This window comes from Bufo bufo, chromosome 9, assembly GCF_905171765.1.
Source record: "Bufo bufo chromosome 9, aBufBuf1.1, whole genome shotgun sequence".
In the NCBI taxonomy this organism is placed as follows: domain Eukaryota; kingdom Metazoa; phylum Chordata; class Amphibia; order Anura; family Bufonidae; genus Bufo; species Bufo bufo.
The window spans coordinates 104826615-104848998 of record NC_053397.1 but is presented as its reverse complement, the minus strand read 5'-3'; the positions used below and the strand labels follow the sequence as shown (position 1 = coordinate 104848998).

Genomic DNA, 22384 nt, shown 5'->3' with positions numbered 1-22384 from the left:
ATATATAAACACACACACAGTCTTTTGTATAGCCTGTATATACACATAGATACATCCCTATGTCCTGTGTGTATATATATATATATATATATATATATATACCATGTCTTCTGTATAGCTTGTACATACACATAGATACATCCCTATGTCGTGTGTCTGTGTGTGTGTGTGTATATGTGTAATATATACACACACACACATACAGTACAGACCAAAAGTTTGGACACTCCTCATTCAAAGAGTTTTCTTTATTTTCATGACTATGAAGGCATCAAAACTATGAATTAACACATGTGGAATTATATACATAACAAACAAGTGTGAAACAACTGAAAATATGTCATATTCTAGGTTCTTCAAAGCAGCCACCTTTTGCTTTGATTACTGCTTTGCACACTCTTGGCATTCTCTTGATGATCTTAAAGAGGTAGTCCCCTGAAATGGTTTTCATTTCACAGGTGTGCCCTGTCAGGTTTAATAAGTGGGATTTCTTGCCTTATAAATGGGGTTGGGACCATCAGTGGCATTGAGGAGAAGTCAGGTGGATACACAGCTGATAGTCCTACTGAGTAGACTGTTAGAATTTGTATTATGGGAAGGAAAAAGCAGATAACAGTCTACTCAGTAGGACTATCAGCTGTGTATCCACCTGACTTCTCCTCAATGCCACTGATGGTCCCAACCCCATTTATAAGGCAAGAAATCCCACTTATTAAACCTGACAGGGCACACCTGTGAAGTGAAAACCATTTCAGGGGACTACCTCTTAAAGCTCCTCAAGAGAATGCCAAGAGTGTGCAAAGCAGTAATTAAAGCAAAAGGTGGCTACTTTGAAGAACCTAGAATATGACATATTTTCAGTTGTTTCACACTTGTTTGTTATGTATATAATTCCACGTGTGTTAATTCATAGTTTTGATGCCTTCAGTGTGAATCTACAATTTTCATAGTCATGAAAATAAATAAAACTCTTTGAATGAGAAGGTGTGTCCAAACTTTTGGTCTGTACTGTATATATATATATATATATATATATATATATATATATAGTGGATGAAAAACGGACAGCACTCCAGGTAAAAGTAGATGGTGTTTATTCACCCATGTGGATGGCAACGTTTCAGCTCATACAAGAGCCTTTGTATATACATATACACACACACACACACACACACACACACTCTTTTGTATAGCCTGTACATACACATAGGGATGTATCTATGTCGTGTGTGTGTGTGTGTGTGTGTGTGTGTATATATATCCTGTACATACACATAGATACAGCCCTATGTCGTGTGTGTGTGTATATATATATATATATATATATATATATATATACACACACACACACACTGTCTTTTGTATAGCCTGTACACACATAGATACATCCCTATGTATGTATGTATATATATATATATATATACAAACAAACACATACATACACCATGTCTTCTGTATAGCCTGTACATACACATAGATACATCCCAATATCCTGTACCTATATACCCACCATATCATCTGTAGAACCTGTATACACATACATACCCCCATATATCCTGTACATACACCCGTATCTCGTGTACATGCAGTATACAGCTTGTGCACTCACCTCCCAGTGACATATCACAAGTTTCCCTCCCTGTGCACCGCCTGCCTTTGTGCTGCTCTCATTGCACATCCCGTCCTTCCCTTTCCGCACCTTCTCTCCTCCCCTCACACTGTGCGGTATCTTCCCGAGCTCCATTGCGGATGCTGCTGGGCCCGCGCCATATTGTAAGCGGAGAGCTAGCCGTCAGCCCCTGCCTTCATCCTCCTCTCCAGCCCTGGCACACCTCGGCCGCCGAGCGCTCGGTGAGTATGGCTTCCTTCTCCCTCTGCCTCCATATTGTATGGCATCCCTGGTGAGTGGCCTGAGGACGCCGATGTATGCGGTGCTGGGGGCGCCATTGTCTGCTCCAATGGGACATGTACAGGACATTGACAGAGGGGGACACCGATTAATCCAGGTCCTAGATGTGTATGCTGCAGCTCTCGTTACAGTGTGTCATCTTCAGTACAGCGACTCTGCGTGTTATTACCACACTGCACCATGCCCCCCAGTACTGACAGCTCCACCAGTGCCCCCCCAGTACTGACCGCTCCACCAGTGCCCCCCCAGTACTGACAGCTCCACCAGTGCCCCCCCAGTACTGACAGCTCCACCAGTGCCCCCCAGTACTGACAGCTCCACCAGTGCCCCCCCAGTACTGACAGCTCCACCAGTGCCCCCCCAGTACTGACAGCTCCACCAGTGCCCCCCCAGTACTGACAGCTCCACCAGTGCCCCCCCAGTACTGACAGCTCCACCAGTGCCCCCCCAGTACTGACAGCTCCACCAGTGCCCCCCCAGTACTGACAGCTCCACCAGTGCCCCCCCAGTACTGACAGCTCCACCAGTGCCCCCCCAGTACTGACAGCTCCACCAGTGCCCCCCCAGTACTGACAGCTCCACCAGTGCCCCCCCAGTACTGACAGCTCCACCAGTGCCCCCCCAGTACTGACAGCTCCACCAGTGCCCCCCCAGTACTGACAGCTCCACCAGTGCCCCCCCAGTACTGACAGCTCCACCAGTGCCCCCCCAGTACTGACAGCTCCACCAGTGCCCCCCCAGTACTGACAGCTCCACCAGTGCCCCCCCAGTACTGACAGCTCCACCAGTGCCCCCCCAGTACTGACAGCTCCACCAGTGCCCCCCCAGTACTGACAGCTCCACCAGTGCCCCCCCAGTACTGACAGCTCCCCCAGTGCCCCCCCAGTACTGACAGCTCCACCAGTGCCCCCCCAGTACTGACAGCTCCACCAGTGCCCCCCCAGTACTGACAGCTCCACCAGTGCCCCCCCAGTACCGACAGCTCCACCAGTGTCCCCCAGTACCGACAGCTCCACCAGTGTCCCCCAGTACTGACAGCTCCACCAGTGCCCCCCCAGTACTGACAGCTCCTCCAGTGACAGGCTGGTAACATGTCCCCCAGTACTGACATCTCCACCAGTGACAGGCTGGTAACATCTCCCCCAGTGCCCCCCAGTACTGACATCTCCCCCAGTGCCCCCCAGTACTGACATCTCCCCAATTGCCCCCCAGTACTGACAGCTCCTCCAGTGACAGGCTGGTAACATGTCCCCCAGTACTGACATCTCCCCCAGTGACAGGCTGGTAACATCTCCCCCAGTGCCCCCCAGTACTGACAGCTCCACCAGTGTCCCCATCAGTACTGACATCTCCCCCAGTGACAGGCTGGTAACATGTCCACCAGTGCCCCCCAGTACTGAAATCTTCCCCAGTGTCCCCCAGTACTAACAGCTTCACCAGTGTCCCCATTAGTACTGACATCTCAATCAGTGACAGGCTGGCAACATGTCCACCAGTGCCCCCCCCAGTACTGACAGCTCAACCAGTGTCGACAGCTCCCCCAGTCCCCCCCCCCCCCCCCCCCCCACTACTGACAGCTCTACCAGTGACAAGCTAGTAACATGTAATTACTGGGGGACACTGGTGGAGATGTCAGTACTGGGGGATATCTCCACCAGTGTCCCCCAGTAATGACATTTCCACCAGTGACATCTGGTAACATGCTCTCCAGTACTGACAGCTCCACCAGTGTGTCATCCTCTAACATGGGCTGCGGTGACCGCCTGTGACAAGCTAGTAACATGTCCACCAGTGTCCCCCAGTACTGACAGCTCCACCAGTGTCCCCCAGTACTGACAGCCCCACCAGTGACAAGCTAGTAACATGTAATTACTGGGGGACACTGGTGGAGATGTCAGTACTGGGGGATATCTCCACCAGTGTCCCCCAGTAATGACATTTCCACCAGTGACATCTGGTAACATGCCCCCCAGTACTGACAGCTCCACCAGTGTGTCATCCTCTAACATGGGCTGCGGTGACCGCCTGTGACAAGCTAGTAACATGTCCTCCAGTTATCCAGTTAGGGATCGACCGATATAGATTTTTTAGGGCCAATACCGATAATTTGTGAACTTTCAGGCCGATAGCCGATAATTTATACCGATATTTTGGGAATTTTCATTTAAAAAAAAAAAAAATTCATACACAAATCTGCTGAAAATTAATATGTTTATTGTTAACGTGCATTTTTTATTTATACTTAATATTTTAGTGTTTTTTTTATTTTTTTTAATAACTTTTAGCCCCCTTAGGGACTAGAACCCTTGTCCTATTCACCCTGATAGATCTCTATCAGGGTGAATAGGATCTCACACTGTCCCTGCTGCTCTGTGCTTTGTGCACACAGCAGCATGGAGCTGACCATGGCAGCCAGGGCTTCAATAGCGTCCTGGCTGCCATGGTAACTGATCGGAGCCCCAGGATTACACAGCTGGGGCTCCGATCGGAGGAGGGGAGAGGGGACCCTGTGGCCACTGCCACTAATGATTAATACTGGGGGGCGCACTGCGCCACCAACGTTTTTAATACTGGGATGGCAGAGGGGGGCGCACTGCGCCACCAATGAAGAGAAATCTCTCATTAATTCATATACAGGAGGCGGGAGCTGGCTGCAGAATCACATAGCCGGCTTCCGACCTCTATGAGCGGTAGCTGCGATCCGCGGCACCTAAGGGGTTAACTACCGCAGATCGCAGCTACAGCTCATAGAGGTCGGGAGGCGGCTATGTGATTCTGCAGCCAGCTCCAGCCTCCTGTATATGAATTAATGAAAGACTTATCTTCATTGGTGGAGCAGTGGCCACAGCCCCTCCCCTTCTTTTGTCCTCCTTCCTCTCATTGGCGGCAGCAGCAGCACAGGGGGAGGGAGACACTGCTTCCTTCTCCCCTGTGCTGCTGAGGGAACACGGAGAGAGCGCTGAGAGCAGCGCGATCTATGTTCCCCATACGTTATCGGAATATCGGCAAAATAGATACCGATAACGGTCAAAATCCTGAATATCGGTCGATCCCTACCCCCAGTACTGACAGCTCCACCAGTGTGTCATCCTCTAACATGGGCTGCGGTGACCCTGCTGTGACAAGCTAGTAACATGTCCCCCAGTACTGACAGCTCCCCCAGTTCCTCCCACTACTGACAGCTCCTCCAGTGACAAGCTAGTAACATGTAATTACTGGGGGACACTGGTGGAGATGTCAGTACTGGGGGATATCTCCACCAGTTTCCCCCAGTAATGACATTTCCACCAGTGACATCTGGTAACATGCCCTCCAGTACTGACAGCTCCACCAGTGTGTCATCCTCTAACATGGGCTGCGGTGACCCTGCTGTGACAAGCTAGTAACATGTCCACCAGTGTCCCCCAGTACTGACAGGTCCACCAGTGTCCCCCAGTACTGACGGCTCCACCAGTGTCCCCCAGTACTGACGGCTCCACCAGTGCCCCCCCAGTACTGACGGCTCCACCAGTGCCCCCCCAGTACTGACGGCTCCACCAGTGTCCCCCAGTACTGACGGCTCCACCAGTGTCCCCCAGTACTGACGGCTCCACCAGTGTCCCCCAGTACTGACAGCTCCACCAGTGTCCCCCAGTACTGACAGCTCCACCAGTGTCCCCCAGTACTGACAGCTCCACCAGTGTCCCCCAGTACTGACAGCTCCACCAGTGTCCCCCAGTACTGACAGCTCCACCAGTGTCCCCCAGTACTGACGGCTCCACCAGTGTCCCCCAGTACTGACAGCTCCACCAGTGTCCCCCAGTACTGACAGCTCCACCAGTGACAAGCTAGTAACATGTAATTACTGGGGGACACTGATGGAGATGTCAGTACTGGGGGGACATCTCCACCAGTGTCCCTGAGTAATGACATCTCCACCAGTGACATCTGGTAACATGCGTTTGTGTGCATGAGCCCTTAACATACATACAGCCCATAGTGAAGGTAGACACTTCAGGAGCAGCTCCTGCATGGCTGTCATCCCGAGGAGAAAGAGCTGGTAGCAGCATCACTGGAAAATATGTGTAACTCTGCAGTCAGTCAGTGAACGTAGCTCACACTAACACTTCATGTCCATTTACCTTTCAGTGATCATGTCTCAAGCTGTTCAAGCCAACGGTGCTCAACCCCTGAGCAAAACATGGGAGCTCAGCCTTTACGAACTGCAGAGGACACCACAGGTAGTCGTTCACATACCTTCCAGAAGCTTGGGCGTCTATGCTTCTCTCGGGGGGCGTCTATGCTTCTCTCGGGGGGCGTCTATGCTTCTCTCGGGGGGCGTCTATGCTTCTCTCGGGGGGCGTCTATGCTTCTCTCGGGGGGCGTCTATGCTTCTCTCGGGGGGCGTCTATGCTTCTCTCGGGGGGCGTCTATGCTTCTCTCGGGGGGCGTCTATGCTTCTCTCGGGGGGCGTCTATGCTTCTCTCGGGGGGCGTCTATGCTTCTCTCGGGGGGCGTCTATGCTTCTCTCGGGGGGCGTCTATGCTTCTCTCGGGGGGCGTCTATGCTTCTCTCGGGGGGCGTCTATGCTTCTCTCGGGGGGCGTCTATGCTTCTCTCGGGGGGCGTCTATGCTTCTCTCGGGGGGCGTCTATGCTTCTCTCGGGGGGCGTCTATGCTTCTCTCGGGGGGCGTCTATGCTTCTCTCGGGGGGCGTCTATGCTTCTCTCGGGGGGCGTCTATGCTTCTCTCGGGGGGCGTCTATGCTTCTCTCGGGGGGCGTCTATGCTTCTCTCGGGGGGCGTCTATGCTTCTCTCGGGGGGCGTCTATGCTTCTCTCGGGGGGCGTCTATGCTTCTCTCGGGGGGCGTCTATGCTTCTCTCGGGGGGCGTCTATGCTTCTCTCGGGGGGCGTCTATGCTTCTCTCCGGGGGCGTCTATGCTTCTCTCGGGGGGCGTCTATGCTTCTCTCGGGGGGCGTCTATGCTTCTCTCGGGCGTTTGTTTATCAGTCTCATATCTTTTAATAGGAAGCAATTACAGATGGCTTAGAAATTGTAGTGTCACCGAGGAGCCTGCACAGCGAGCTGATGTGTCCCATCTGCCTGGACATGCTGAAGAACACGATGACAACCAAAGAGTGCCTGCACCGCTTCTGTGCCGACTGCATCATCACCGCTCTCCGAAGCGGGTAAGACGCACAGGGATTTGTCCTGCTCCAGTTACTGGATATTAGCTCCACTTTTCTTGTTTTTAATTTTTGTTTGACTCTGTATTGTATTAAAGGGGTTGTCTCACTTCAGTAAGTGGCATTTATCATGTAGAGAAAGTTAATACAAGCCACTTACTAATGTATTGTTATTAACCATATTGTCTCCTTTGCTGGCTGGATTCATTTTTCCATCAGATTATGCACTGCTCGTTTCCATGGTTACAGACCACCCTGCAATCCAGCAGCAATGGCCGTTTTTGGACAATATAGGAAAAAGTGCCGGCCTCTCTGGGACCATGGGAGCGGACATAGGCTGTTTTTTGTTTTTTCTATAGTGTGCAAGCACAGCCACTGCTGCTGGACTGCAGGGTGGTCGTAACCATAGAAACGAGCAGTGTATAATGTGATGGGAAAATGAATCCAGCCAGCAAAGAAAGCAATATGGATAACAACAATACATTAGTAAATGGCTTGTATTAACTTTCTCTACTTGATAAATACTATTTGCTGAAGTGACAAAATCCCTTTAAGCTTCAGATGATTGACCTGGCACCTAACTTTTTTGTCTAGAAATGCTGCCCCTTTTTTAAAAAATTTTTGGCACCCCCTACTAAGGTGAATTTCTGACTTTTTTCCAGTGACTCTTATCCTTGCATATTTAACCTCTTGCGGACACATGACGTACCGCGGTGATCGGAACTGGGTGCCTGCTGAAATCAATCAGCAGGCACCCTGGAACAATGCGTCTAACCTGTGGTTTGCTGCGTTTCCGGGTTATGGTGATCGGTGGTGTGATAATACACCACCAATCACCATCCTGCGATCCTGAGAGGTGATGGTGACATCACCTCTCAGGATCGCTTCTGATTGGCTGCAGGGCTGGTGGGAGGTTCAAATTATTGCAGCTCATCTCTCCTCCTCCTTTCTGTGTCCGGGAGCAAGGAGGCTGCAATCGGATCTGGGCCCAGCAACCCACCATCTGTGCCCAGCACCCCCTTCTGACCCTACACAGTGCCATCTGGCACTAAAAGGTATTTAGGGAAAGGTTAGGGACAGGTTAGGTTAGGCAGGGATATTCAGGGAAAGTTTACTGGGGGAAAAAAATTTTTTTTAAACTGTTGCATCACCCTAATCGGGTGCCTGGGGTCTGTGTGACCCTAGACCCCCCCCCCCCCCAGGGGTGCTGCAGCTTGACACACACACACACACACACATTTTTGGGGGCGCAAGCAGTTTATTTTTTATTTTTTCTGCATATGCTGACTGTGGCCGGCACTCTTAGCGTCCGGCCACTGTTAGCGCATCACACACCCCACCGCTGATCAGCGAGTTTGAATTTATTTATTTTTTTCACCTTTCTGGGCCTTTTTTATTTTATTTATTCATTTATTTTTTCTGTTAGTTTTAGGGATAAGTCCGCGAACACCCGTGCCCCCACACACACGCACACTAAATAAAGATTTCCACACACACGCAGACACACACTCCCCTATGGCCCACCGGATGTTCTCGGCCGAGGAGGCATACGCCCAGCTTGCCTCCGACTCCGAAAGCCCCAGTGAGGACGAGGATGACCCCACTTTCCTTTTGTCATCCGCGTCCTCCTCATCATCTAGCGATGATGATGAGCCCCCAAGGCGGCGGAGCAAGGGAACCGCCATGCTAGGGACCCTGTGGCCCACACTAGTACGAGAAGCTCTGGGGCTCGTACTCTTTTTCCGGCTCACCAGATAAGTTCACTGGAGCACCCTACCTTGCTACTTGCAATTGTACCTCAGAGCATTTTGAGCCTGCGATTCCTGATTTTGTTGGCCAAGCAGGAATCCAGATTCCCACAGTGGGCTTCACTGAATATGACTAAAATAGTCTTTTTTTCAGTGACCACCTTGTAAATCTTATGGTGGAGCAAACGAACGTGTTCGCCCAACAGTTCATTGCTCAACACCCGGGCTTCTTTTTGGCTAGGGCCGGTGGCTGGACTCCGGTCAGTGCAGCCGAGATGAGGACGTTTTGGGGCCTCGTGCTGCACATGGGCCTAGTCAAAAAACCCAGTGTCATGCATTACTGGAGTGGGGACGTCCTCTACCAGACCCCACTTTACAGTACGGCCATGACACATACCCGGTTTGAGGCCATCCAGAAATGCCTGCATTATGCAGATATTGCAGCATGTCCCCCCCCCCCCCCCCCCCCCCAAGGTGATCCTGCCTATGACCGCCTGTACAAAATCAGGCCGGTCATCGATCACTTCGGGGCAACATTTTTGGAGGCCGATGTACCTGGAAGGGAGGTCGCGGTTGATGAGTCTCTCATTGCTTTCCAGGGGAGACTCATTTTCCGCCAGTATGTTCCCTTTAAGCGGGTGAGGTATGACGTGAAGCTGTACAAACTTTGAGAGTACCTCAGGGTACACTTAAAAGTTTTGTGTGTACGAGGGGCGAGATTCCCGTATTGAACCCCCAGAATGTTCCCCCACTCTGGGTGTTAGCGGGAAACTTGTGTGGGACCTTATGCACCCACTGCTAGATAAGGGTTACCACCTGTATGTGGATAACTTTTATACTAGTGTCCCCTTGTTCCAGTCCCTTGCCGCCAGATCCACGTCTGCTTGTGGGACCGTGCGGAAAAATCAACGCGGCCTCCCTACCCACCCCCTCCAGGTACCTATCCCCAGGAGTGAGACCTGTGCCCTTACCAGTGGAAACTTGTTGCTGGTCAGATATAGGGACAAGAGGGATGTCCTTGTACTATCCACGGTAACGTCATCACCCCTGTCCCTGTGCGAGGTACCGCGGCAACGGTCCTCAAGCCCGATTGTATCGTGGACTACAGTCGGTATAGGGGAGGAGCTGATCTCTCTGATCAAGTCCTCAAGCCATATAATGCCATGCGCAAAACCCGGGCATGGTAAAAAAAAGTTGCCTTGTACAACTCTTTTGTGCTGTCCCGGAGCGCTGGCAACACAGGGAAATTCCTCCAGTTCTATGAGGCAGTCCTCAAGGACCTGATCTTTTCTGAATGGAAAAGAGCAGGCCGGAGTACCTCGGGAACAAAAATAAAAAATAAAAATAAAAAATGACTTAGAATATGGAGATACTAAAATGTTTTAGTTTTTTTTGTTTATAAACGGATAATATAGTGTAAAACCTAAATACATTTAAAAAAGTAGACATATTAAGTATCGCCGCGTCCGTAAGAATCTGCTCTATAAAAAATACCCCATGACCTAACCCCTCAGATGAACACGGCCACAAAAATAAAATAAAAACTGTTCCAAAACAGCTATTTTTTTGGGCAAAATTTAGATTTTAAACAGTTTTTTTTTCCAGGAACAAAGCAAGGGTTAACAGCCAAACTAAACTTAATATTTATTACCCTGATTCTGCAGTTTACAGAAACACCCCATATGTGGTCGTAAACTGCTGTATGACCAAACTGCAGGGCGCAGAAGGAAAGGAACGCCGTATGGTTTCTGGAAGGCAGATTTTGATGGCCTTTTTTTTTTTTTTTTTTGACACCATGTCCCATTTGAAGCCCCCTTGATGCACCCCTAGAGTAGAAACTCCATAAAAGTGACCCCATCTAAGAAACTACACCGCTCAAGGTATTCAAAACTGATTTTACAAACTTTATTATCCCTTTAGGTGTTCCTCAACAGTTTATGGCAAATGGGGATGAAATTTCAAACTTGCCTCACAAAAATGTAATATAGAGCAACCAAAAATCACGTGTACCCTAAAATGGTACCAACAAAACTGCCACGTTCTCCCGCAGTTTCCAAAATGGGGTCACCTTTATGGAGTTTCTACTCTAGGGGTGCATCAGGGGGGCTTCAAATGGGACATGGTGTAAATAAACCAGTCCAGCAAAATCTGCCTTCCAAAAACCACACTGCGCACATATCCCTCTATGCCCTACCGTGTGCCAACTACAGTAGTTCACGGCCACATATGGGGTGTTTCTGCAAACTACAGAATCGGGGCAATAAATATTGAGTTCTGTTTGGCTGTTAACCCTTGCTTTGTTGCTGGAAAAAATGGATTAAAATGGAAAATTTGCCAAAAAATTATCTCTATTTGCCATTAACTGTTGTAGAACACCTAAAGGGTTAATGACGTTTGAAAAATCAGTTTTGAATACCTTGAGCGGTGTAGTTTCTAGAATAGGGTCATTTTTGGGGGTTTCTATTATGTTAAATGACTTCAGACCTGAACTGGTCCTTAAAGTGGGTTTTTGAAAATTTCTGAAAAATTTCAAGATTTGCTTCTAAACTTCTAAGCCTTGTAACATCCCCAAAAAATAAAATGTCATTCCCAAAATGATCCAAACATGAAGTATACATATGGGGAATGTAAAGTAATAACTATTTTTGTAGGTATTACTATGTATTATCGAAGTAGAGAAACTGAAACTTGGAAATTAGCTAATTTTTCTAACTTTTTGGTAAATTTGGTATTTTTTTGTAAATAAAAATGTTAGTTTTTTTTACTCCATTTTACCAGTGTCATGAAGTAAAATATGTGCCGAAAAAACATTCTCAGAATGGCCTGGATAAGTCAAAGCGTTTTAAAGTTATTCACACACAAAGTGACACTGGTCAGAGTTGCAAAAGATGGCCTGGTCTTTAAGGTGAAAATGAGCCCGGTCCTTAAGGGGTTAAAAAAATAATAATCCTGAGGGAAATTAACATAGTGAACCATACCAAATTTGTAACTGCCAGGCCCCCCTCTCCTTCTGATTGACATGTTGGGTTCCTGCATGGTCATCTTATTTGACCCTGTGAGAAGAAGCAGGAGCATTGAGGGTGCACATAGTGGTCTGGATCTTCCCTCAATACACTTAAAGGGGTATTCCAGGATTTTTATATTGATGGCCTCTCTTCAGGATAGGCCATGAATATCTGATTGTTCAGATGATACTGTGAAACAGCTGATCAATGGGAGTCAGTCCTCAGGATAGGCCAGAGGTCTGCAACCTTCAGCACTCCAGCTGTTGTTAAGTTCCCATGCAGCTGCACGCTGGGAGCTGTGGTTTTACAACAGTTGGAGCTCCACAGGTTGCTGATCCCTGGGATAGGCCATCCATCGCAAAATCCTGAAATAGCCCTTTAACTGCTCATTTGCATACTAATTAAAAGTACTTTTACTCCAGACTGACGCACAATCCTGCCAGACCATTCCAGGATGCATCATAAGCGTAAGGCTACCTAAACATATGGGTATGTGTATGCAGAAAATCTGCATGAAACCTGCACCAAAACCATATAAAATGTGCATTCGTCTGCATTATTTATCAAGTTTTTTTTGTGTGTTTTTTGGTGCGGGTTTTCTTTTTATTTTAACAGCCCCATCGAAGTCTGGGGACTACACTATATAAGGAGCAGAATCACACAAATAATTGACATGCTGTGGGTTTAAAAATTTGATTTGCACAGCAGGTCAGTTTCAACACTTAAAAAATATTCAAAGTGTGCATGATGTTAAATCTCATTCACTTTGCTGGTACTCTAAGGCTAGGGCTACACGACGACGTGTCGCACGTCAATTTTTATAATGATAGTCTATGGTGTCGCACTGCGACATGCTGCGACACGACAGTAGCGTCGCAGCATGTCGCAGTGCAAAACCATAGACTATCATTATAAAAATTGTGGCGCTACATTGTTTCAACATCAATGTTGCAGTGTAGTTGTGCCCTATCGTCCTGTAGCCCTAGATTAAAAGGCACTTAAAACAGGCCCAAAACATTGCAACATGAAACTAATGCATAATGGTGGCGGATGGAAAATGAAAAGCGTTTTTCCTGGATTTTTTTAAGTGATGACCTATACTTGACAGGCCATAAGTATCTGATCGGTGGAGGTCAACACCCTGGACCCCTGCTGATCAGCTGTTTTGAGAAAACAGCAGCACTCCTGTGAGCAGGGGCGGACTGGGAACTTAAAGTGGCCCTGGAAAAAATACTAAAAGTGTCCCCGTTTTGTTGTGGGGTCCAAACTTATGGAAGGCAGGGCCAGCAATACCATACTGTGGCACATTATACCACCCCAACAGCACCAAATACCATAGTCCATCACAAAATACTTCTGGTGGCACAAAATACGTACCCAAAAACTTCCACTGCCCAGCTGTGAAGAAGGCCCAGGCGGCCCCCTGGGCATCGGCCCACCGGAATATTTCCCTGTAAGGTCTATGGCCAATCCACCCATGCCTGTGAGTGCTGAGGCCTTCCCTCCGCTTACCAAGAACAGCGCCGTACATTGTATAGTGGCTGTGCTTGGTATCACGCTCAGCCCCATTGACTTCTATGGGGCTCAGCTGCTTCTAGGTCACTTGACACATGAACGTGTTGTCACTGGCCTAAGGAAAAGCAGAGAAGGCCGTGGCGCTCACAGAACAGCTGATCAGGGGGGGTTCAGGGTGTCAGACCCCCACCGATCAGATACTGATGACCTATCAAGGATAGGTCATCAGTTTAGAAATCTCGAAAAACCCTTTTAAGGATAAATCTATTGTCTAATTGCATCAGAATCCGAGTGCGGTCCTTTTACTGTATGAACTTTTGGATTTCTAATCCTACGGCAGAAGGAGCTAATTGGCACATGCACCAACTATAGACCGTGCCGTTGCGTCTCTTATTGGAATAATATTGCTTTATTTCCCCGCTTTGTTACTTTTTAAACCATTTTAAAATCATGCATTTGTCTTACTTTCCACTGAGGATTTTTGATTCAATCCTATTCCAACAGAAATAAAGAATGTCCAACATGTCGTAAAAAACTGGTATCCAAAAGATCACTACGGCCAGACCCAAACTTTGATGCCCTTATTAGCAAAATCTATCCAAGTCGAGATGAATATGAAGCTCATCAGGAAAGAGTTTTGGCCAGAATCAGCAAACATAACAATCAGCAAGCGCTAAGCCACAGTATTGAGGAAGGTCTAAAGATACAAGCAATGAACAGGTAATGTGGACGATAGCGCATGCGCAGAAACATATATCATATGAGGTTTATTAAGCTACGTATGTAAAACCTGAACCAGAGAGAAGGCTGCATACTGTAGGCACTATGGCATAATCGTAAAGGGGTTGGATCATCTCATAGATTGATGGCATATCGCTACGGTATTCCCTCAATGTCAGATAGGTGCAGGTCCCACCTCTGAGACTCACTCCTATCTCCAAAGGCGGGTCCCCGAAGTGAAGGAGACCATTACACATGCACAGCCACCTCTCCATTCACTGCTATGGGACTGCCAGAAATAGCCAAGCCAGAGTTCAGCTATTTTCAGAGCTATCATAGCAGTGAAGAGAGGGTGACCGTGCTTGCGTGATGTGCTCTTCTCCACTTCAAGGGGCCGGTTCTGGAGTTAGGTTGCCGGCAACAACTCTGGGACCCACTGCTATCTTAAATTAAGGGCATACCCTAGCGATATGCCATCAATTTCTGAGATGAGACGACCCCTTTAAGCTATGAATACAACTGTCAGGTCCCACAACAATAAATTGAGATAGTCTAGTGTGAGGTCATCGAAAAGCAGATCTTCACTTTAGAATGAACCCTACCAGCAAAGCAAATAGCATTACAACATGCTTCATTTTAAACACAGTTGTGATGTGAATTTTTAGCATGCTGCGCTATCTTGTGTGGTTTATGTGATGCCGGCTCCTGCCTACTCAGCCAAGAGGCAGCGTTATTGGTAACAGGTTTGCTGCATTATAATCGGACAGTCCCATCCAGGACATCTTGAAGTAAGGGTAGACCATTTCATCACTACAGAGTGTTGCAGTGATGCTGGAGAGTGTCTGTGGGGGCATTTTATGGGGCTTTGTGCACCAGTTTTCTAGTGTAAAAAGATGCCAATTATGGCACACACTATTTTTTCATAACAGTTTGAGACATTTTATTTTACAACTGCGTTTGAAAAGTTCTTCATGGCTAGCGATGTAGGTTAGATGTACACCAGACTTTTTAAAAAGTTGCCCAAAATGCCACAATCTTACCCCCGTGGTGGCGATGGGGTAACTGTATAATAAATGTAGCTATTTTAGCAGTTATCGTATGTAGCCATGTATGTTTTACATCTCTATTAACTGGGAGTAAATCAACAGGTTTGTAATTTTATGCTGTTAAAAATTCAGATTTTGGATATTTTGCTTATCATATAGATTTCTATAAGGGACAATGCATGTAACATTGCATGTTTGCTGACCCTTTTTGGTCCTACCTGCACTCCAGCATGGCACGTTGAGGTGCACTTTGAGCACTTGTGCTTGAGGTTCTGCAATGCTTCTCAGACAGATATCACTATTGGTATTCACTATATCCCCATGTGAGATGAATGCACGGGTAATTACTAGAGGTATCTTCTGTTTTGTGCTGTGTACAGGGAAAGGAGAACATTCTAATCTGCTTACCAGTTTCTTCTTCTGGAAAATATACAAACTGCAGGAGAAGAACATTATGGTAAGCCAATTTAGAATTTTCTCTTTTTAGTATTAATATAGTTAATTAGGTGCAGCAAACGATTTACTGTAACCATTAAATTTACTTGTCAACTGTATCTGAAATGCTTACAAAGTATTTGCAGAACATATTCCAAGGTGTAGAACAGGGAGTTCTTCAGTGTATCACTCTTGGTGCCCACTGTCTGTTTTAGGCTAGGGCAGCTGTGTCGGCATTCTTCTTTTGGGCCAATCCAGCTTTGCTGAAACGCATGGAGTGAACTCAGAAATGGGTTTATGATAAGTCATCTTAATAAGAAATGCAAACATTGTATTAATCATTATTAACTTGCAGGTATATCTTAAAAATACCTTCATATTGAAGATGCACTGCTGTGAGGGAAAAGGGCTGGGGACCCTCTTCCAGAAAATGTGATGCTTTTGGTCTTATAGCCACATTGTCTATAGGCTTTGGATATGCATGTGTCTGAGGGTCTTGAGAAGAAGAGCATGGTCTGAGCTCATGGGCTGTGCAATCATGTGACCAAAAGAACTGCCTGGCGTGGGCAAGATATCCTGGTGTGCAGAGCTAGCTTTGAATAGGGACACCTTTGTTTTAATGCAGGATGAATTATCATAAAGTGGCCAAGTCGATTAAGAGTGGATTCACACGTGGCATAAAGTTTCACCAGCTGTGAATCCACCAGACCCTTTTTTCAGAATTTGTTTCAACCTGTAGACAATGGTGTGACGTTTTCATTTCAGGTTACAAAGAGGTAAAAAGCAGCAGGTGGATAATGGGAGTGGGCCAGAAGACAACGCGGACAGTTCTCACTGCAGTAATGCTTCTGTGCACAGCAATCAGGAAGCGGGGCCGAGCAACAAGAGGACCAAGACATCGGATGATTCAGGGTTGGAGCTGGACACCAACACTGAAGCCGTTACACTGGATCCAGCCCTGGATGGATCCAGTGAGATAGAGTTGGTGTTTAGGCCGCACCCTACTCTGATGGAGAAGGATGATAATGCTCAGACTCGGTAATTACTAAATGCTGATATCATAATGTGAACAGTGTCAGTGTAAGACATCAATTTAGAAATGCTGATTTAAAAGAAAAAAAAAATCCTATCTTTTTACTGTCCAAGCTGTCTCTCCCGTGTCTGCACTCGTTTAGGGGGTGCAAGATTAAACAGTGCCAGAAAGCCATCTGTAGATGAGGTTGGTGATCTTAAAGGGGTTTTCCCATAAACATAATGTTATTACTAGAGATGAGCGAATTTCTGCTTACGAAATTCGTTCACACTTCGTTTGGTGGTAAAAGGTGAATTGCGTTATGGATTCCGTTACCACGGACCATCCCGTGCATAACGGAAACGGGACGGATCCGTTATGCAGCCCATAGACTTCTATTATGACGGAATGAATAATGGAATGCCTCTAAAGGCATTCCGTCATAGAATTGCGTTATGGTCTGTGGTAACGGAATCCATAACGCAATTCACCTTTTACAACCAAAGTGTGAACGAATTTCAAAATATGAAATTTGCTCATCTCTAGTTATTACCTATCCAAAGGACAGGTGATAAAGGTATGATCACAATGAACGGCGGGTCTCTGAGGCCCCTTTGTAAATGGAGGACCTACCTTCACTTCTATGGGACTGCTGAGTACAGTACTCAACTATCTCGGACAGTCCTGTAGGTATAAATGGCGCAGTTGTCACGCACACAAACTACTGCTCTGCTCACACCAGGGACTTGGAAACCCCCGTGGTCCTTTGGTTTGGCAATAAATGTTCTTTATTGTAAAGCCTCTTTAAATGTAGATTTTATTTTTCATTTTTTACTTAAATGGGTACTGAGCAGTAGACAGTATAAATGAAAGAATTATTATATATATTTTTTTTTACTTATTTAAATTATTTACATGACCAGTGCAGCCAGTCACCAGTCTCAGCGGTCACATGTGTGGGAGCAGCACACAACCGCTGAGGCCAGTGCATTGCAATGGTAGGACACCTAGGGCTGTTTCACACCAGCAAGACCAATGCGGGAATTGCGCTCCGTGTATCAGCATGTTCTTCTGTTCTGGACTGCAGGACCACACAGCATTATACTGATTTATAATGCTCTGTGCCTCTACTTGACCTTACTGATATAGAATCATAGTGACATCCAGTGATGGCCAGTTCACATGGTTCGCCCGCGAACATATGCGGGCTGCCATCTTTTTTCACAAGTCCGGCGAGGCACAGGTCTGAAAACAAGTGCAGTCTGAAAACAAGTGCAGTCAGCGGAGCAGGCAGTTCCAAGAACAGCCACCGGGGGCCTTCATCGGGCTGTTCTCGGAACTGCCTGCTCCCGGTGACCGCATTTGTTTTCAGACCGGCTCGCGGCACAGGCACAGATAAGGGCTTACCTGTGCCTCGCCGGACTTGTGAAAAAAGATGGCAGCCCGCATATGTGGGAGCAGCACATAACCGCTGAGGCCAGTGCATTGCAGTGGTAGGACACCTAGGGCTGTTTCACACTAGCAAGTACAATGCGGGAATCACGCTCCGTGTATCAGCATGTTCTTCTGTTCTTAACTGCAGGACCACACAGCATTATACTGATTTATAATGCTCTGTGCCTCTGCTTGACCTTACAGATACAGAATCATAGTGACAGCTTTATGTCAGTATGATTCTGTAGAAATAAAGTCAAGCAGAGGCACAGAGCATTATAAATCAGTATAATGCCGTGCGCTCCTCCAAATCCAGAACAGATGATCACGCTCACACATGAAGCGTCATTCCCGCAATGGACTCGCTCGTGTGAAACAAGTGAATAAGGGTTTTTATTTATTTTATACTGCCCCCTGCTCGGTGACCTCAAAAAAGCTTTTAATATATAAGTTTATGACAGTTTCAAGCTCTTAGTCCTCAGAGAATAAATTTATTTTTTTAAATATAGGTCAGGCTGCGTTCACATCTGTGCTTGCATTTCCATTGGTGTGTTTATAGTTATAGTAGCAGAACAAAAAAATCATGGAAGCGCCGTACCAATCCCATGACTGACCCCACTGGCACCTGACGGTTCAGCATGTCATTGGACTAGACGGCGGAGCATGGGGCACTATTTTGCCAGCATTTTTGGTGGAATGTCTGACTAAGGCCCTGACAGAGCCTCGGATGCAGATGTGAACCAAACCCGAACTGTATATTTTTATCTGATGTTAAGAAACTGTTGCATTGTTTCCAATGGCTGAAGTATTACTATTATCACAGGATCCATCGACAGTCATGTTTTCCATGTGCTGTGGGTATAGTGCTCTATCTACAGTCAGCTTGTAGAACAGGAAGAGCTGAGAAGATTAATATGATTCAGTATAACTTTTATTCCCCGGTGATCTAACCACATCAATGTGATCCTCCTGCCATAACAGTCGCTGGAAGATTGGGCAGCATTCACTACAATTCCCGCCAGACTTCTCGGTGCATAAACATTTTTGGTAATAAAGCCTTGCTTCTATTTTAAAAGGTACATAAAGACTTCTGGAAATGCTACCGTTGATCATTTATCCAAATACTTGGCCGTCAGGTTGGCTCTTGAAGAATTTCGAAGCAAAGGAGAGACAAACCAAATGAATCTCAACACTGCCAGTGAAAAACAGTACACCATATATATTGCTACAGCAAACGGACAATTTACAGTGAGTATTACACCATTATGGAGGCCTCTATGGTTGAAGCGTAATTAGGAAACCAAGCTTTATAATATTTACATAGAGGAAAGGAGCTCTCGTCTTAAAAATTTTTTTAAAGGGTTTTCTGACTGTTTTAAAAGAGGCTTTCATCGCTGTAAAATGTATAATCGCCGTTACCCCACTTCTCCCATATAGTCATATAGTGTCCGCAACAGTATTGCAAGTTTTTGACCAAGTACCGTACTAAATATATAGGAGAAGAAGGATGGGAGGATTGCTGTGGTACTGAGGGTGGTCTTCTTTAAAGGGGCTTGGTCCATGAAGAACATTTGTCCACAGGATGTGACAGTGTATGAGCGCTGGGAGTGCCCTGTGTGAATGGAACAGCGGTCTTCATGTGTGGTTACCCCTAAATTCTGTGTCTTAGACTGCAGATTAGTGCCTGATTATTTCCAGCAGCACCCTAGAAGTGAATGGAGCAGCGATCACACATGCGCAGTTCTGCAAGTTGCCGCGAACCTGGAACTGCAAAAAAATTCAACAGTATTTCTGGGGTCACAGCAACTTGTGATGGGTGTTGTGACCAAGATCACTGTGTAGTCCTCGCCTTATAATTAATGCAGAAATGTATGTACATACGTGCACTTGTGTATTCATTATACCAGTATGGGTACTGCCTGTGTAGTTACGTTGTCTTCTCTGGGTATCAGTGGATGTGGATGTATATACCTGGACCATCACATTTCCCAGAAACCATGACTGATTAAGCCTGTTTCCTTCTAGGTGCTAAATGGTTCCTTTTCCTTGGAACTAGTCAGTGAAAAATACTGGAAGGTGAATAAACCAATGGAACTTTACTACGCACCCACTAAGGAGCACAAATAGCGTGGACGCATTCAGAGGGGGGCTCTTCCGTGCCCCGAGGATTACTATGATGTGGACTTCTCGAGACCTGACGGACATTAGTCAGCTTATTTTGTGAGAGTGTTTTTGCAGGTGGCCTCTTGGAGCAAAGGGACTTCTTTGACACAAGGACCATGGCTATATCCAAGGATGCTTCATGTTATATGTATTTATTTATTTAGTAAAATGTTGGTACCTGGTAAGTGTGCGTTGTATGGACTCAAGTATAGGAGGGCACGTCTGATGTAAACTAATGCTAGCGATGTAACAGTTCTTGGTCTTGGAGCACAATGACTGTATCAAGTGGGGACATATGCTACAACGTGTCCATAAACCTGTTGAATATTACATTAATGTTCATTTTCTAAACTGCTCACATACGGCCTCCATTTTATATCTGCAGCAATGAAACGGTCAGAAGAGGCTTATGTGGCATCTGGTTTAAAAGATAACTGTCGTATTTATTTATTTTTTTGGGAGTATTGGATTGTGGTAATTAATATAACCTTCGTGGCCCTATTTCAACTTTTCACTGTGTATTCAATTACCCCTTAATTCCACATTTTTGTTCCCGGTACTGCCTACTTTTACCTGTGCTTAAAATAGGGTTGCTAGGCATGGTCTGTGTATCTGTTGAAGGACGGAGCACGCTGCGTGCAGGGTCAGATTACAGACAGCCAGGGACTGTAAGTAAATGATGAAAGCCAGGTCCTCCCCAGCAGCTGATAACAGTGCCTGGGCTGTGTGCACTTCTCCCTCTCCCTGCGCTTGGCAGACGCTCCCTCACTCAGCAGAGCTGGAGAATGCAGAGTTGAAGCAGCGCAGACCAGGGAAGGGAGATCTGCCATCTGCTCAGTGTATAAATAAAAGCAACATGTGGTAGGAGGACCCCTTTGTGCTGCAGGAGATTAACCCTTTTGGGGGAGGGCTCTGGTTACTGACACTTTTGGGGGCTATTGTTACTGGCTAGTGAGGGCAGGCGGGATTAGCCTCAGGGTGAGGGCAGTGGCGGCCATCTTAACTGAATAGTGAAATTGCAGTTTTATGCAGACTGGTTGCTAAGGGCTGAATCTTATTAAATATGGGGTAAGTCAGTCTAATAGTAACTGATTCTGGAATATCATGTTATTAGTAACTACATATATGAAAATTGAAATTAGGGTCTAAATGTGACAGTTATCCTTTAACGCAGGAATAGGCTGTTAACAATGGCTTTCTGTGCCATGATTATGTAAAGGTCCTGTACGCATCTGAACATTTGATATTTTACCCTTGTGAAGGTCTGAGAACTATGGATTCTAAGTAGCCTGCCGAAGTCAGTATAATGTATATATCCATTGTAAATAAAAACTATTTTGAGTTTGCATGAGTCACTAATGCAGATGATCTTTTTAGGGCCCATTCACACAGTAGATTTTGATGCTGTCAAAATTTGACATGTACACAGCGGCAGAAAACACCACAAACTCTGCCAATGACCCCCTCCGGGTTGGCTCTACTGAATGGAGCTAAACCGTGAGCAGACACCCGCTGTCTGCACACTGTGCCATGAAGGGACATGTCGAGGCTTTAAACCGCTGGCCCACGAACTGCAGAATCGGACACCACATGGCTGCCAGTTGAATTTTGTCACTGTGTCCGCACCAAAATTCTTCAGTGTGAACAGCCTCTTACTGTTTGTGCTTTTCATGTTGGTAATGCACTGCAAAGCATTAGGCAGGTATCACACACATTTTGATGTGATTTTGTTGTGGTCAGATGTTTGATTAAAGGGGTCGTTTAAGATAATTAGAAATCTGAGCAATGCCCCAAATACTTTAAAATAAAAAATGATTGCATACTCTGTTTCTCTCTGGAGCCATTCTCTGTGCCGCGGGTCCAGTTCTTCTGCCGCTGTTTGCTTACACGCTGTGGCGGTGATATGCAGGTATATGGCATGTCTCCACTCTAGTCAGTCACCGTCATCAGCTGCTTCCTGTTCAGACAAGACTTGCAAACTTACTGTAAAGCAACTGGCTACCCATTGCTGTGTCTACCAGCCAATAGTGAAAGGGATTCATTAAAAGAAAAAAGCAATGTAAATCTTTACTAATTACTTTTTATCGAAGCCTGCCTACATAAACTAAAAAATGTATACTATGCTCCCCGCCACTCTGATCCTCCACGCTGCCTCCACTGTTTCTATGTACCAGTCCCCACTAGTGTTGAGCGAAGCGAGTATTGGATGAAGTCGCTTTGTAAAACTTCAGA

General features: G+C 46.5%; 2 protein-coding genes across 5 annotated transcripts in view; one reads left to right on the top strand and one right to left on the bottom strand.

Annotated features, from left to right (window-relative positions):
- The window catches only part of LOC120979060, a 62890-nt gene extending 61186 nt beyond the window's left edge, over positions 1–1704 (bottom strand). The window contains exon 1 of the mRNA XM_040407584.1: positions 1610–1704. The gene's annotated coding sequence lies outside the window, so the exon portion shown is untranslated. The remainder of the gene's footprint in view (positions 1–1609) is intronic.
- On the top strand, positions 1647–20573 carry RNF2 (ring finger protein 2). 4 transcript variants are annotated; one of them, XM_040407582.1, is made up of 8 exons: positions 1647–1855; positions 4598–4599; positions 6038–6132; positions 6917–7077; positions 13847–14062; positions 16309–16581; positions 19066–19237; positions 20015–20573. In XM_040407582.1, the coding sequence occupies exons 3-8, from the start codon at positions 6043–6045 to the stop codon at positions 20114–20116; spliced, it is 1014 nt and encodes a 337-aa protein (XP_040263516.1). In that variant the 5' UTR covers positions 1647–1855; positions 4598–4599; positions 6038–6042; the 3' UTR covers positions 20117–20573. The 4 variants fall into 4 exon arrangements, with proteins under 4 accessions (XP_040263516.1, XP_040263517.1, XP_040263515.1 ...); XM_040407583.1 differs by having other exon boundaries at positions 1649–1855; positions 6038–6129; XM_040407581.1 differs by lacking the exon at positions 4598–4599 and having other exon boundaries at positions 1738–1851; positions 6038–6129.
- The last annotated feature ends 1811 nt before the right edge of the window (positions 20574–22384 follow it).

Excerpts from the sequence above, each read along its gene's own strand:
- RNF2 (XM_040407582.1), top strand. The coding sequence starts at position 6,043 with ATGTCTCAAGCTGTTCAAGCCAACGGTGCTCAACCCCTGAGCAAAACA. Across the intron at positions 14,063-16,308 it reads AAGATACAAGCAATGAACAG|GTTACAAAGAGGTAAAAAGC; the intron begins GTAATGTGGACG and ends TTTTCATTTCAG. Across the intron at positions 16,582-19,065 it reads GATGATAATGCTCAGACTCG|GTACATAAAGACTTCTGGAA; the intron begins GTAATTACTAAA and ends CTATTTTAAAAG.